The 15,693-nt window shown below is 55.1% G+C and overlaps 1 protein-coding gene and 1 pseudogene across 2 annotated transcripts in view; one reads left to right on the top strand and one right to left on the bottom strand.

Annotated features, from left to right (window-relative positions):
- ALPK3 (alpha kinase 3) overlaps positions 1–5,449 on the top strand; it is a 37,442-nt gene extending 31,993 nt beyond the window's left edge. For both annotated transcript variants that reach the window (XM_054589176.1, XM_054589167.1), the window contains 5 exons: positions 40–320; positions 762–850; positions 1,591–1,796; positions 2,592–2,640; positions 3,214–5,449. In XM_054589176.1, the coding sequence (XP_054445151.1) occupies positions 40–320; positions 762–850; positions 1,591–1,796; positions 2,592–2,640; positions 3,214–3,559 (971 nt within the window). In that variant the 3' untranslated portion in view covers positions 3,560–5,449. The remainder of the gene's footprint in view (positions 1–39; positions 321–761; positions 851–1,590; positions 1,797–2,591; positions 2,641–3,213) is intronic.
- Positions 5,450–7,125: 1,676 nt separating this feature from the next.
- Positions 7,126–13,134, bottom strand: LOC129082898 (pantothenate kinase 3-like; annotated as a pseudogene).
- Between the last annotated feature and the right edge of the window lie 2,559 nt (positions 13,135–15,693).

The following is a 15,693-nucleotide window of genomic DNA, read 5'->3' as shown; positions in this document are numbered from 1 at the left end:
GAGCTTCTAGTTTTCCCTGTTTTTCCCGTTTCCCTCCAGTTGGAGAAGAGATTGAGATGACCCCCATGGTGTTTGCTAAGGGCCTGGCTGACTCTGGCTGCTGGGGGGACAAGCTTTTCGGGCGCCTGGTGAGCGAGGAGCTGCGAGGGGGTGGACATGGGCACGGCCTGCGGAAGGCCTCCCAGGCCAAGGTCATCTACGGGCTGGAGCCCATCTTTGAGTCGGGCCGCACGTGTGTCATCAAGGTGTCCAGCCTGCTGGTGTTCGGGCCCAGCAGCGAGACTTCCCTCCTGGGCAGAAACTACGACGTCACCATCCAGGTACTCTGTCCTGCCCTGGTCCCCATTGCCATCCCTGCGTTCTCGTACCTTCTCCCCTTTCCCAGCCCGGGGCCTGTTGGGAGGCCAGCACAGAGGCAGAAGCCATCAGCCCCGATCTTTCTGACGGGACTCTGGGGTGGTCTTTGAGGGGAGCCTGAGGCATAGCCCAGGTGACACCTTTGGGGCCAGAGTTCCCAGACTAGTTTTTCAGCCGAAACCTTTCCCACTGCCCTCAAACGTATCTGGCCCAGAAGCCGCCTGTGTGAGATGAGGCGTCTCACCTGAGTGAGTGTGGGTGGGGCGGCCTGTGCCCGCCCCTTCAGCGGCCCCCGTGCTGCCGCTGACCCCGGGGCTCCCCGCAGTCAGTCCTCTGGCTGGGCTGGAGGGGGACGGGGGAGGGGGCGTTCTCGCTGATCGGGTAGGGTTCTCTGTGGTCCACAGGGATGCAAGATCCAGAACATGAGCCGGGAATACTGCAAAATCTTTGCGGCGGAAGCCCGGGCGGCGCCTGGCTTTGGGGAGGTGCCTGAGTAAGTGCGCAGGGCGGGGGTAAGCTGTGATTTTATAGCCCCTCAGGGGCGTCCGGAGTCATGGCCACGTGCAGAAGGGGCCACAGCTAACCCTGTGCTCAGCTTGTTGGTCCTACAAAATCCAGAAATAAGGACCCCAAGATTCCCTGCCTGCCCTCGGAAGGCCTCTGCCCTGGTGTCCAGTCTCCTCTCAGCCACCCCTGACGTCCCCACGCCTGAGCCCAGTCTCTGGTACCTGCAGGGTGTGGCACAGCAGGCCCTGGGCCTCTCGGAAGGTGGCGGGCTCGGCTCGGCTCGGCTCCTAGCCATGCTGGTTTTGACTCCGGCGGTAGCAGCCGTCAGTGTGGGGTTCATAGGAGTTCGCTGTAAATGATAATTGTTTCCACTTTGACGCCAGAGTGCCGGCTCTGGAAGGCTGGGGTCTGGCTGGCACTGAGCCACAGTCTGGTTGAAACCTCTCTAGGGGGGTTCCTTTCTGTCCCTCCCCCAAGCCCAGGGTCCTCCTGGGGCCACAGCGTGGTTCAGGCCCACTCCCGCTGGCCTCAGAGAGGACAGGACTCTCAAGCCAGTGGCCTCCATTTCCTTTCCTGGGCCCCCCTCCCGTGCTGTCCTCCCCTCTTGGAGCTGGGGGCTCTTTCTTGGAAGGGCCCTCCTTTTAGATCCAAGACTATGCGATCAGGATGCGGGGGCAGCTCTCTGCCCCCCACCTCCTGCTCACGGCAGGGCGGTACTGTGTTTAGGATCATCCCGCTGTACCTGATCTACCGGCCCGCGAACACCATCCCGTACGCTACGCTGGAGGAGGACCTGGGCAGGGCCCTGGAGCCCTACTGTTCCCGGGACGCGCCGGCATCAGGCAGCACGGAGGCCGTGCAGAAATGCCAGACCTTCCAGCACTGGCTGTATCTGTGGACGAACGGCAGCTTCCTGGTCACGGATCTGGCAGGTGTGGGCATGTGAGGGTGTGCACACGTGTGTGGGAGGGCCGGTGCGGGGCAGAGCACAGGCCTCGTGTGCTGGCCCGCAGCCCACTTTCTGCTCGCTGTCCTCGTCTGTTCACGATGCCCTTGTGGAGTGGGTGGGACAGGCACCCCTTCGTATGCAGCCCTGACTCGCACAGGGCCTCCCGCGGCCCAGTCTAGAGCCACGGGCGCACTGAAAGGCGTGCGTGCCGGGCTCCACGTGGCATCTTGCAGTGCCTGCCGCCTTTGTGCCCAGGCAGAGGCCGGTTTCAGCCCGCGTTATGTTTCTGCTCGCCCGCCCTCACGTCCCTCGCTTTTCCACCTCCTCTCTCTTGCCCAAATCTGTTAAGAGGAAGGAGAAAGCCTTAGCTCAGAGCCACAGGCCAGCCCAGTCTGTAACCCGGCCTGACCCAGCAGAGGCGGGGTTGCCCGGCTGGAGCAGTTTTGGATTTAGGAGTAGGAACAATTGAACTTTGACTTTGACCCATACGGGCCACTGCTCTGCTACTGAATGAATGAACAAAGGTGACTTTGCTTGAGCCACTTAACTCTGAGCCTACCACCCCCCCCTGTGACAATGGGAATATTACCACTACTGTTAACACAGAAGTACCCATGCGGCCTGTGAGACAGGCCAGCGGGGACGGCCCCGTGAGAGGAGGCCTGAAGACGCGCTCTGAAATCTGGCAGGTCCCCACCCAAAGGGATACCCGCCTCGGAGACATGGGGAGCCAGCCCAGGCTGCCGCCCCCTCAACTCCCAACTGCCTGTCCTTTCAGGGGTTGACTGGAAGGTGACTGATGTGCAGATTGCCACCAAGCTGCGAGGGTGAGTACTCTTCAAGGACAGAATGCCTTCGAGAGTCTTTTCAGGGTGTAAAAAGACAGAGTTCTCCTAGTTCTTCCTTCCGGAGGTGCTGTGCCCAAGGCCACAGGGTCCCAGGTGCACCTGTGGGGCCGCGGATGCCCCTGCCCCGGACCTGGGCCCGCAGCCTTTGATGCCCACACACGGGGTCACCTGCGATTCTGGGCCCTGACTGTGCCGGCTCCTCCTCTCCTCACTTGAGAAAGCTCATCCCAGTGCAGAGGGGCAAGGGCCCGGCGGGCGGAGCGATGGGGCCCTGGAGTCTGCTCTAATTTCTATTAAAGAGGCAGAGTGTGCCCACACCAATTAGCGTCCCACATGATGGATTCCACGTGCCAGGGCGCAATGAGGCCTCGGCTTAGAATTGAGGTTTCAGATCCCGCCGCCTAAGGTGGCACCAGGCAGACTCCCCAGCACTCCCAGGTGGGGCAGTATGTACCGTGGCCACAAGCCCCTGGCCACGGCCATCCCAAAGCCGGCCCCGAGGACCCTCATTCTGGGTCGGACTCCCGCTCAGCGCTTCCTGTTTGGCTGCAGATACCAAGGCCTCAAGGAGAGCTGTTTCCCTGCCCTGCTGGACCAGTTTGCCTCCTCCCACCAGTGCAACAGCTTCTGTGAGATGCTGGGGCTGAAACCCCTCAAGGGCCCTGAGCCTGCCCACTCCCAAGCCAAGGCCAAAGGCGCCAAGAGTCCATCTGCCGGCAGGAAGGGCCCCCAACTGAGTCCTCAGCCCCAGAAGAAAGGCCTCCCCAGTCCCCAGGGCACCCGGAAGAGTGTCCCCAGCTCCAAGGCTACTCCTCAGGCCTCAGGGGCAGTTGCCACCCAGTCACTGGGACAGCCTCCCACCCAAGAAGGGGGCTCGAAGGCTCAGGGCACGCGGTAGCCCCTACGAGAGGCTGGGGGCCTTCACCCAGCAGCAGACCAACAAGGAAGCAGCTCGAACTGATGGAGACTTTCCCAATAAAGACCAACCAGGAAGGTGCACTGAGCAGGCACCCCCCCGGGGGGCCTCTCCGTGCAGCCTCTCCTCAGTCAGCGCCTCATCAGGTGGCTCTGGGGCATGGCACACAGCCCGGTGGCCTCTTCTGGTGCCATGTAACCCCGGGCCCTCAGGCCCCACCCCAAGTGCCCGGGGGCTGAGGCCCTCCTTGAAGTTTACATTGGCCACTGCTGGAGGCTCCCTGAGTCCTCTGCATGAGTCCGCACCCCGGCCCCTCGCCCCAGGCAGGCCCTGCTGTGAACGGTGTCCTCTGGGGCACGCAGGCCAGCACGCACCCTCTGCCTTAGCTCCACGCTGCTGTCTCCCTGACTGCAGGGCTCCGGGCTTCCTCTGCTGCGTGACTCTCAGGGTGTCTTCTCCCTCAGGCTACTGTGCCTCCTTCATCCCAGCTCACCCTGCAACTAACCCGTCCCTGAGCCCCATTTGGGGCCTGTTCAGTCCTTGTGTGGTGGTCTTTGGTGACACGTGTTCTTGCTTTTCCTTCCCCCATCACTCAGGCGCTCACTTGCCTGCCTCCCTTGCTGTCTTGCGCCCCGTCCCCCATCCCTAGCTTGGAACCCGGTTGCAGCCTGCTGCCTGCCCTTCGCTGACTCTGCTTGTCCCCTGCCTGATGGCCTCCCTAGCCTGGCCCACCACCCTACCCCCAGGACCCAGGTGAGGAGCAGACCCTCTGGCCTCTAGTCCACCCCAGTCCACTCCTTCCCTACTTTTCCCACACCCTCCTCCCGTGAGGTGGGAACTGGCCTGAGAGTGGTCAGCAGCTGGGGCCAGAGGGAGAGTGTGGACTTTGAGGGACTGTGTGCTCCATACTGAAGGAGGGGGGCTCATGTGCAGTTCATTCGCCTCCCGGCTGGGGTGGAGGACTGTCTCTGCGCCTGGGACCTAGGACCCCTGCCCCCATGCATTAACTCTCCATCCTGAATCTCCGGCCCTGGGACCTCGTGTGTGGGCTCCCAAGGAACTGCTGTGCTTGGCCCAGGACCTGTGTCCTTCCTGGGGGCCCCTCCTGGAGGCCCTGGGTGGGGTGGGGCTGGAGCTAGCCTGCTCCCCTTGGAATGCAATAAAGGCAGCAACTGTGTTTCCTGCGCACCCTCCTCCAGTGTGGCTGTGGGGGTGTGGGCTCCGGGTCCCTCCCCCCAGGCAGGCTTCCTGAGGCGGCCAACAGTCCCTGGGCGCACTGGAGAAAGGAGTCCATGTTTGGCTCCGGCCTCGACGTTCAGTCTCAGCCTCCTGTGGCCACAGCTAAACAGTCTGTGCTTCTGGCGCAGCTGGGCTGATGGCGGTGCCCCTTTGCAGGGTGTCTGTGGACTTGGGGCCAGCGTGGCACGGCTCCTTCACTTGGGAGAGTGACACACAGAAGGAACCCAGGAGGGTGAAGCTGAGCTGGGGGCTCTGGGGAAACACCAGTGTCTCTGGCTTCTTCCATGGCAGCCAGACCGGCCCAGGGGTCAGCCAGCACCTGCCTCTCAGCCACTCGCCGACCACTCTGCGTCCCGCGCGGTGGAGAGGCTTCTCGTTCCCAGTCCGTCCCTGCCCCCGCCCCCAGGCCCAGCTTTCCCTTGCCTGACATGTACGCCTCCATGTTGACATTTCTGCCCTCTCTGTCTCCTCTGGGGACTCTCCCCACTTTGTCCTCTTGCCCTAGTGCGCCCCCACCTCTCCCCGCCCGCCTGCCAGGCTGCCTTGGTGAACTGCAGCTGGGACGTTGTCCACTCGTTCATTCGTTCGTCCGTCCGTTCAGCAGACCTGCAGTGAGCCCCTCCCTGCTTTATGCCCGACTCTGCAGCGGCAGCCTTGGGGGTCAAAGGTGTAGGATGTGGTCTCAGAAGAGACCCTTCCCATTACGTTCCTCCTCCCTCTTCTATCACAATCCCACTTTGAAATCTTGAAACCTGTGTATTAACTGGTAAAAGTAACCATTTTCAACCAAAATTACATAACCCAGCAAGAAAGCAGGTGGGGGCAAAGGCGACCATCCCGTTCTGTGCCAGCTCAGGAGAACCCGTGTTTATGACGAGGGGTCTTGCGGGTCCGAGGGACCCAGGTCTTCGGTGCTCAAGTCCAGCTCTGCAGGGGCCCTGTGCTCCTTTTCGGCAGCAGCAAGCGCCCTTCCCCTTGATAGAGTTAACCTCCTAGCGACGCCCGTGGCCGCTGGGTGCGAGGAGCCTGAAATGTCCAGGCGCCTCGGCTCCCAGTCGCCTCCACTCTTATTGTGACTTTTTGAGGAAGCATCTTGGGGACTAAAACCTCTCTCCCAGCCTGGTCCCAAACCTCAGGGGTGAGAAGGGTGCTGAGCTGTAGTGATAACAGACCCGTCCTCACGCGGAGTCCTTGCCTGTAAAAGAAATAGCACCGTGAATTGCCTGCCAGTTCGGCGCTTATGACACATCCTGCGGGCCTGACGCAGCCTCGCGAGGGATTGTCTCTGAGCTGGGCCGTGGCTGAGTCCTTGATAAACCGTTTCATTACACTGTCAAGCTAACTGCTTCTGGGCCGTGGGGATGCTGGCAAGATGCGTGACTGCCACAGGCAGCAGCCCATTAATTTACTTGTGCTGTAAAGTGCGTTTGGTGACGTTTACGACGTTTCGTAATTCCGTGGATATTGGTGGTGGGACCAGCGTGATGGGCGAGGAAAGCAAATCCAGATCCAGAGGGGCCCATGATGGTCGAGACAAATTCCTGCCCTCCTAGAGCCGTGGCTGTGGATGGAGGGGAGCTCAGCAGGCGGGCAGGAGAGGGCCTGGTGGGGGAGGGTGTGGGCAGCCCACGGGCACGGCTTCCTGGGGCCTTCGGAGCCCTCCCCCGCGTTGCCCGCCTGGTGATGGGGTGCTGCCGCGTGCCTCGCGGTGGCTGGTGGATCAGATAACCCCGCACACGAGGGGCAGCGCGGCCACCTGGTGGGCTGTAGCCGAGCCTTCAGACCCTCCCAGAGCCCGGCGGCCAGCCAGAGGGCCACGTCGTGAAAGGCTAGTAGTTTTGGGCCAGAGAATCACTTGGTTCCAAACCCTGGGCTCCCCTGCTGTATTTTTCTAGTCAGTACTTGCCACAAGCTCCATAATGTGCTCAGCTCTGCCACCGGCTCTAAGTGGCTCCCCAGTGTGTCCCAGGCGGACAGAGACCTCAAGCCCCCGATTGGGTCTTGTTTCTGCTAAAAGCTTTCCTGGCAGGACAGCCTTTGTTTGCTCTAGACCCTACCCAGAGCTGGTGGCCCTTCTAGGTCACTCAGTACATGGGTTAGAGCAAGATACCTCAGGGTGACATTTTTTACTAGAATTGGGCCTTAGTGGTAAGGGATCCAAAATGGAGTAATTTGTTCTACATTATGGAGGAAATATTCTTACCTCAACAGACCCCTTGACCCCGAGGAACTTTTATCAAGGGGTAAGCCTTTGTGTTCTAATCTGATCTACCTCCGATCCCTGCCTCGCATATGCCTCACCATGGCAGCTAGGGGAACTGGCGGCCTCCGGGCCCTGTCGGCAGGCGCTGCCCATGTGCGGGGCGGTCCCGGTCCCTGTCAGCCAGCCTGGGCACGGAGCTGGACCGGTGAGCTTAAGCCAGGACGGCGGTGGAGCACTGCGGCCCTGCCAGGTGAAGATGCAGTGCTTCTGATGCTCTGTTCATCACAATAGAAAAAAATGGATTCACTAGGTCAGAGGATTTACGCCAAATGCCAGGCGCTGGATGAACTTGCCTTAGCGAGGAGGCCACCCTGGAGCAGCGCCTGCGGCTGGAGTGGCTCCTGAAAGTTTACGCAGTCCAGAGACCTCCCGGTGTCTCGCACTGGCCAAGCTGAACTGTGGTAGGAATCGCTGCGACTTCACTGTCAAGCCTTTGGTGGTGACACTACTGTCTACGATTCCCCCAGGAACATGGTATTACTTTTGATTTACCATTTTGCTAGAGAGGGGGAGTTCTCGTGGCTTGTATCTGTCCTGTCCTACGAAAGTCACTCTTACCCCACAAATCAGAGAGCCATTGTGGGGTTTATGCCTATTTCAAAACATGTCCCTTTCAACTACATACTTAAAGTAACCCCTTTGAGATCCCGCAGGGTCTACTGTAGCATCAGGTGTGGCCTGTGGATCATCCCCATTGACGGGCAGGCCCTATGCTTTTCTTTTCCCAGAAATTAGACTTGGCTCGGAGCCAGTGTCCTACAGAGGACACCCCTCTCCTCAAGTCTGGGTGTGCGCCCTTTCCTTCCGTAGCTCCCAGATCAACGTCCCACCAGATCCCTTTGGGAAAGGCTGCAGGGAAGGTTTACCATATGCCTATCAGCATTAAAAGAAGGTTTCTCTTCAAAGATACTTGACTTCCTCTCATTGAAGGTCTGGAAGTTAAGTGGGAGGTTTTGACTCCACCTTGGCACCCTGTGACAGACCTGTCTGCCCACCCAGAAGCCTTTAGTCACGGCAATAACTAGGCACTGTCTTGGGGACTGTCTGGTCTCCTTCATCTCTGGGACCCAGTGATTGATTCGCCGCAGCTGGAGGTTGGTTCTTGTGCCCATGTGCGTTGTGACGACTCCCCTACTTTGTTCCTTCTCTGTGTCTCTGCTGCTGAGGTCAGGGGCCGGTTTTCACGGCGGCTCTCCCAGCCAGCAGGCCAGGCCTGGAGAGGAAAGCCAGCAGAGCATCGCCAGTGCGTTCCTCAGGGCCGGGAGCGAGCCCGCGGGGACAGCGAGAGGGTGGACGGACTGCGTGCGTGCCAGCACCCAATAAAGCATTCTTGTCTCCTGAACCTGTGAGTGCCTGCCTTTTTTTGATTTCTTTGTCCTTTGATATAATTTAGTGTGGTCAACGCTTGGTTCTTATTTGTATTATTCAACCTCCGCCTCCACTGCGCCCCCCCCCCCAAAAAAAAAAAACCAACCAGTAAGAAATGTATCTGGCTGTTTGCATTTCCACTTTGGATGTAAAATCTCTGGTAAAGGAACATATCAACAAATATAACCTGCACCAAAATTATGTTCTGCTACTTGGGTCAAATAGCCTTAAAAGAGTGCCTGTGTTTTCCCTGTATTTTCTAACAATGTGTCTAGTTCATACAGCTTCTTCTTTCCCCTGCTCTGACTCTGCCCCTCACCCCCTGAGCTGTGTTGGCTGTGGAGTCTGGGTTCTAGCAGATCCCAGGGCAGCACGGGGCCGGGTCTGGGTCTCAATGTTGTCCCTCTGCGCTGCAGGTGCTGACCGAGCGCAGGGAGGCTGTCTCATTCACTAAACTTACGAGAAAATGGGATTTGTACACCAAAACCCACCACCGTGCTAATTTTTAATGAGAAATTTAACCATCTGGGAAACTGGGCACTAGTGTTTACCTGTCAAGGAAATTTGTCTCTTCTTCTGAGAGGAAAAGTTTAAGGGGAAGCCAAATTATGAGAAAGTTGTTTGGTGAGCCTAGAACAAGCCAGACAAACCTCAGTTCAACTCCAGCTTTACTGTCTGTGTGAACTTGAGCTTGTTGCTTAACCTCTCTGAGCTGAAATGCCTCATTTTTTAAAAAATCCTTTCACTGATACTTACAGATCACCTATGGTATGTGATAGTTGTAAGTCCTGGCTACATAATAGTGAACAAAACAGACATACACTCTTCCCTCATGGTGCATAGTCTAGTGCGGGAAACAAACATTAAACAAACACACCAATTAGTGCATAATGGCAAATACAGTATTAAGTGCTACAGAGCAGAAGAACGGGAGAGAATACCAGCAGAGGGTGGGACCTAAATTAGGCTTGGAGGGGGAGGCATTAGGAGCTCATCTAAGGATGTGAGGCTTGAGCTGAGATCTGAAGGATGTTGGTCAGAGGAAGGGGAGTATGTACCAGGCAGAGCAGACAATGCGTGTGAGGCTCTGAGTCAGGTTATAAAAGAGGGAGGGAAGGAAAGCTCTTGCAGAGTGTGTGTGGTAAGCAAGAGCGCTGTGGAGTTGCAATAGCAGGTTCAGCGGGGAACAAGCCAGGCCATGAAAGGACACTTGCCTTGAGCCCTGAGAGCAGTGGGGCATTGGTTGGGATCAGCTACAACTGGAGATCAGAGAAAAGCTTTCGAAGAGCAGTGGTCTTAACCAAGGGAAAGTTATTCCGTCCTGGGAAGGCAGTCGGTAGGCAGTCGGAGAGCTGGACGGGAGCCATGTAGGGTGGGCATGGCAGCTCTCGGATCCCATCAGGACAAAGGCTGCTCCCTGCTCTGTCCGGTCACCCCAAGCAAGAGTAATGCTTTACCCTGAGTGCAACGCCAAGAGTAGAAGAACTAAAGTAATGACTTTTCAAACACCCGATTGCTACATTTTCGTTGTATGTAGTAGAGTCAACAGATAATGTTTGGAGTTGAAAATAAAAAATGGTATCTATCTTTATATGTCTGTGTCATCTGTCTGTTCACCTGTCCTTCCTTCCATTCATCCATCCACCCACCCATTCGTCTGTCCATCTATCTGTCATTCATCTATTTATTTGTAGAGGTTACTACCAGATGCGAGGAACAAGAACAGTTTGTCGGTAGTTGTCTGGGGTGGGGGTTGGGAGAATGAGACTGGTCTCTGGCTGTGCCAGCCCCGGTCTCCCTGAGACTGCCCAATGGTGAGCGCCTTTAAATTTCCATCACCGCTCACTGTGATGGAAATCCGCTCACTGGATTTCCCTTGGAACAGGCCTACAGAGAGACCCAACTCCTTTGCTTTAGGAACAGTCTGTCGGAGATTGGACTGAATCCCAGTCAACGAGGCAAATCTGAGCTCCATTGTTAAATTGCAAAGGCAGATATGAGATTGAGGGAACTCAGCCAGAGGGGAGTGTCTCTCGTCAGGAGGCGGTGGCTGTATGGGCGGAGCCAGCTCTGGGTAGGGGGCGCCTGCCGGCACCCAAAGGCCCTGGAACCCCTGATGCACTGTCCTCCCACCTCAGAATTGATGTGGTTCAGAGATGGCTCTTCCCTATTATTTCCAAAGGGCTTCGAGGGGCAGCAGCCACCAGACCCTGACCTCAGGGGACACACCACACACGAGGATGACCCTGGCAACACATACCCGGATGGTAGAGTTACAACAGGACAGGATTGTGTGGATTCCTGGGCTGAGGTAATGGTCTAGTCAACTCCTCTGGCTGCTGGTGTTTAGTGACTTGAGTAGCGCATCTGTGTCCGCCATGGCACATGTCCTTGTGGATTCAAACCGACTGACGTTTCTTACTTTTCTCTTTCTTTCTTTCTTTCTTTCTTTCTTTCTTTCTTTCTTTCTTTCTTTCTTTCTTTCTTTCTTTCTTTCTTTCCTTTCTTTCCTTTTTTTTCTTTTTTCATTTTTTTTGCGAGAAAGCTCAATAATCAGAGGCTGTATTACATTTAAGGATTTAACGCTATATACAGAAGGGAAAGCATTCAATTAGAAATACTTTACCCATTAATATGACAACATTTAGCAGTTTACCAATTTGGCATTTAAAAATCAACAGAAATAGCGCTACTCTTGTATCCATTAGTTCCCAGTGACAAATAATGCAGTAATAATGCCTCTGGTTTTCAGTTCCTCTTGGATGACATTTATTAGCAGAGAGAAACCTGATGCTTTGGCTGAAACTTGGCAGCCCCAGAAGTGCACCAACCGCTCCAAAGTATCCCTCGTGCTCAAGAAACAATGCTTTCAGTTGACCTTTTGACCAATGATCTGATCCATGTGCCAAAAGTTTTGTTGAGAGAGTAATGACTCTTAAAAAACTTCCAACAAAAACAACTCTGTTTATTTTCTCATTAACAGCGCACATTTGTGCCACAGAACCAATGTTACTGGTGACAGTGACTAAAATAGCTCTTGCCAGATCTTCGTTACTAACCAATTCCTGCTGCTGCTTCTAAACCACTTTGCCAAAACTTGATGCAACAGCCCGACCTGGCAGACCAAGTCTTTCATAATCTCCATGAATATCCCAAACCAGCTTGTCAGCTTGGGTGCTGTCACCCGTGGATGCCATGTCAAGAGCCTCTTCGAAATGTTCACAGCCAGCCAATAAACTGCACGCGCTCAGAAAGGTCCCCCTTCCAGGGCTTATCCCAGTTACGTGTCTATCGTTGTCTTTGGGATGAGCTGCTGAAATCCTGACTCCTGAGCCAGTGCCCACCACCAGCAGGGGAGGGCGGTCGTCCAGGTCGAAAGGCATCTTTTGGCATCGCTCAGGTTCTGAGGCATCTGCAAAACAATAGCCTCTGCTTGTCCGTTGACACTGACAGAATCCGCGTGCAGCAAGCCCGTTACAAGACAGTCAAGTTCGTCCATTTGTGCAGGTGGAGGTTGCCAACTCTGCGGAAATCTTTTTACAGATTTGTAAGCACCATCTCCTGTAGCACATAACAGCATGTGTACTGTTGAGAAGTTATTTTTTTTATCTCTTCCCATTTGGATAAATGTAGGCAGGTCCTGGGATGGAAATCTGATAAAGTGCAGCTTCTCTCTTGGGCCAGAAAGCGTTTAATCCTTCAGGTCAAGGGGCCAGTGGATCCGTATACTACGTTAAAAGTCAGACATCTCCAGATACTTTCCAAACTCTCAACCTCTTGCTCTACCTTCTGCTGTGATATCAGTAGGTTCAAAACATGAGAGTTTATGGGAGTTCCCCCAATGTCCATGCCAAACCATGGGAAAGAGGGTTTCTTGGCGTCCCTGATCCTCACAGCAACAGCCTGAGGCGGGGGGCAGCCTGGGGTTGGGTGTACAGAGGGTGGTGGCAGCTCTGGTGGTGGCTGGGCCTGGCTGGGAGGGGAGGGCCTAGGGCAGGGTGGTGGCAACTGAGGTGAGGCTGGCCCAAGGGGTGCCCCCAGCCCCCAAAGGATGGCCAGGACCAAGTGAGCTGGGGCAGGCTGTTGGCCTTGCTGCTCTGGTGCCTCCCCCACCCCCGCAGCTGTTCCAAACAAAAGGCCCGGTCCCCCAGCTGCTGCTGCAGCCCTGACAGATACTTCTGATGAAATTAAACACCCTGGTTTCATGCTAAGCCTCTTTGGTTCCACCAATGCCCCCATGAGAATTCTCCTTGGAACAGGCTGTGGACAAACCCAGGAGTCTCTCTCCCACTGAGATAGGCAGAGTCACGGCATCCATGAAGTTAGAGGATCTGACTAGAGAACAGAATTCACAGCCATCGTGTCTAAGTGCGGCCCCAGAAATCCATCCTGCTGGCCAGGCTGCATGCGAAGTGGACACATGGGGTGGACACCTCAAGTGTCAGCTCAGATCCCCCGAATATGAACATGTAGCACAGAGGCCCGTGCTCCCACCTCAGCCTGATCGACTTCTCAATTGTCACTCCATTTCTGATGCCGGCTCCCCTAGGACACAACTGTGTGGAGGATGGGTGGGGGGAAAGGTGACCAGTGCCTACCTCACGGGGTTATTACGGGAGTTATAGGGGGTACTGCAGGTAAAGCTCTTAGCACAGCCTGGCACATACCAAGCTCTCAGCGGTGCCATAGTCGTCACTGTCTCCTGGAACTACAGGACCCACCTTGGAGCCTACTCACACACCGCTCTTCTCCAAATTGGGAGACACTGGTGTTTCTACCCTCGCTCAAAATGAGGTGGCCGGCAAACATCTCTGTCCCCCACCCTTGAAAGCCATCTTTCCAGCTCTCATCCCGTGTGAATGATCCACAAGCTGGCCAGTGTTTACCTCCTATGTTACTAACACTACCTCCTAGTGTTGCACTAGGTTCTCCGCAAACTGCCACTGTCCTGGACCTGAAGGGAATTGCATATGACCTTTGGAGTAAGGAAACTTGCTTCCACAGGCACAGTGAAGTGGAAGGGAGTGTTTCAGGGTGAGCCATGGTACATACTGGCAGGTCCACACAGGAAGAACACTTGGCACCAGTCAGAGATGAGCCCGTGCCTTTCAGTCCATGGCACGACGCTATCAGTGGAACCCCACTTGCATGGAGCGAGGCAAGATGTGCCTGGAAAGTTTCAATGTGTAGATGTGACACTCAGAGGTGTCCATTTTTGTTCTTCCTAACAATCGTGTTTAATTTGTGATGCCCTACACATCAGCACCTTCCTCCTGGACACAGCAGGAGCCACGCCATACCACTTTGACAGGGAGAGCAAATGGAACAATCAAGGAATTATTTTTGCCTGTATAAATAACCCGCTTATCAGCTGTGACTCAGTGGCAGGTTCTGGGCCAAGAAGGCAGTGGAAATCCAAACCAATAGTCCCTCAGCCCTTGCCAAAGGCTGGAGGAAAATGGCACACCTCCGATGGAGCACATAGCTTTTGGTTTGAAAGCCCCGAATGATATCTCTGAACCCAATGGGATGACGTGAATTAAGAACAGCTTTTGTTTGTACAACATCTTAACCTGGATCCAACAGAAAAGGAAAAAATCTCAGTCTCATTATATAACAAGCTAATATTTGATGAGAGGTGAGAAGGGTAGATAGAAGGTGAAATCACCAGGGGAATATTCTTCACAAAGTAGCGACCAGTTAAATATTTGGAAATAGTGATCTCCTAGCTGTTCGGGGAAAACTTCCTCTGCTGTGTGACCTTGGGCCTTCTTGGTTGTGGGAGCAGCTGTCCTTATGTTACCAGCCCTTTCTTGTTGGCTGAGAGAGATGAGCCTCAGACCCCTTTCTTCCGTTTTATATTGGATAACGGCCATTCATGCACATCTGTTCTCAGTAAATAGGGAGGCTCAAGGGGTGGACTCTATTAGGGGACACAGATAGTCATGCCAGGCGGTCCATGGCAGTGGTGTTGGAACTTTTGGGTATTGGAGAGGGTGACAAGGTCACGTCCATGGAACTTGACCATGAATGACCAGGAGTGGACTTTCTCTTTGTCCAGTGCTTGGACGCATGAGTCAATGCAATGGAAGACCTCATTTGTGAAGAGCCAAGGAAATGGATCGTTGAGCAGCCCTTCCGACAATGGCGGCCTCTTATAGTCCTGAGTGTTTCACTCACCACTTATAAAAATACTTTCTATACTACATCAAAGCCTGGGAAGGAAAAGGGTTTCTTTCCCACCCTTTGGCCAAGAACTCCCCAAAATAGGTGGCCCCAAAGATCTAAAGCCAGAAACAGGTACATGGTTGCCTCTGAAGAACGGAACAGGTTCGGGACAGGTGGGGCAACCTCTCCATTATAAATCCTTGCAAGTGCTCTTCTGTTTTGAGTGGAAGGCAAACACACACACGCGTGTACGCGTGCGCGGTCTTCACCTCCCTCTGTCCTGGACCCATCACCCTGCCCTGGCTCGGTCCCCGGCCTCACTGTACCATCCCCGTGGGTGAGACAGGCCTCAGAGCTCAACTTCGCAGGAACAACTTCCTCAGGAAACAGGCCACAGGCGTGGGGGTCAAGGGATGTGCTGCGATCACTCAGCTGGATGGGGCAGAGCCAGGGCCCCCGAGGTCCCCCAGCTCTTGGTCTTTCCCTTGAGCCTCAGCCCAACCTCACCAGCCTCCCGACTGCCCAGCCTATGGCTCTCAGTCAGCCAAATGCCACTTGAAGAGAGCGTTTGGCTTCTGGGTGCCAGGGTCTCTGCTGCACCCCTCCTTCAGCAGGGGGAGCAGGGGAGACACACAGACACCCTGGAAAAGGGCATGTCAAGACAGCCCCGAGATGGGACCGGTGACAACGATGAGACCGATCAGCTGGATGGTGCCAAGCTGTCTGCCAATCGCCTCCCCAGAATTAGCTCACCAGAATTATCCTCATGAATATTTATTTACTAGGTAGGTACCATGACTCACCCCCACCTATCTACAGGAGAGGAAACAGGCTTTGAGAGACAGGAATGAACCTAGACCTTTCAACTCCAAGCTCAGGTTTTATTTCATGACACATAGCTCTTAAATCCTTCTTCTGGAGATCAGGGCATATGTATATGTCAAAGGTGTAAGCTGCAATGTAGGGAACGTGTTTTGAAACAAACTTGGCTGCTTCTGGATGTGGTGCTCCTGGCTTCCATCTGGGCAGTGGGAGAGGAGGGGAGAGGGAAGGGGGGAGATGTTAGAAGGGGGCAGAG

The sequence above is a fragment of the Pteronotus mesoamericanus genome, unplaced genomic scaffold, assembly GCF_021234165.1.
Source record: "Pteronotus mesoamericanus isolate MK-2021 breed Mesoamerican mustached bat unplaced genomic scaffold, CSHL_Meso_final contig_1242, whole genome shotgun sequence".
Taxonomy (NCBI): domain Eukaryota; kingdom Metazoa; phylum Chordata; class Mammalia; order Chiroptera; family Mormoopidae; genus Pteronotus; species Pteronotus mesoamericanus.
The sequence above is the reverse complement of the archived record's forward strand: the minus strand, read 5'-3'. Positions and strand labels throughout refer to the sequence as shown.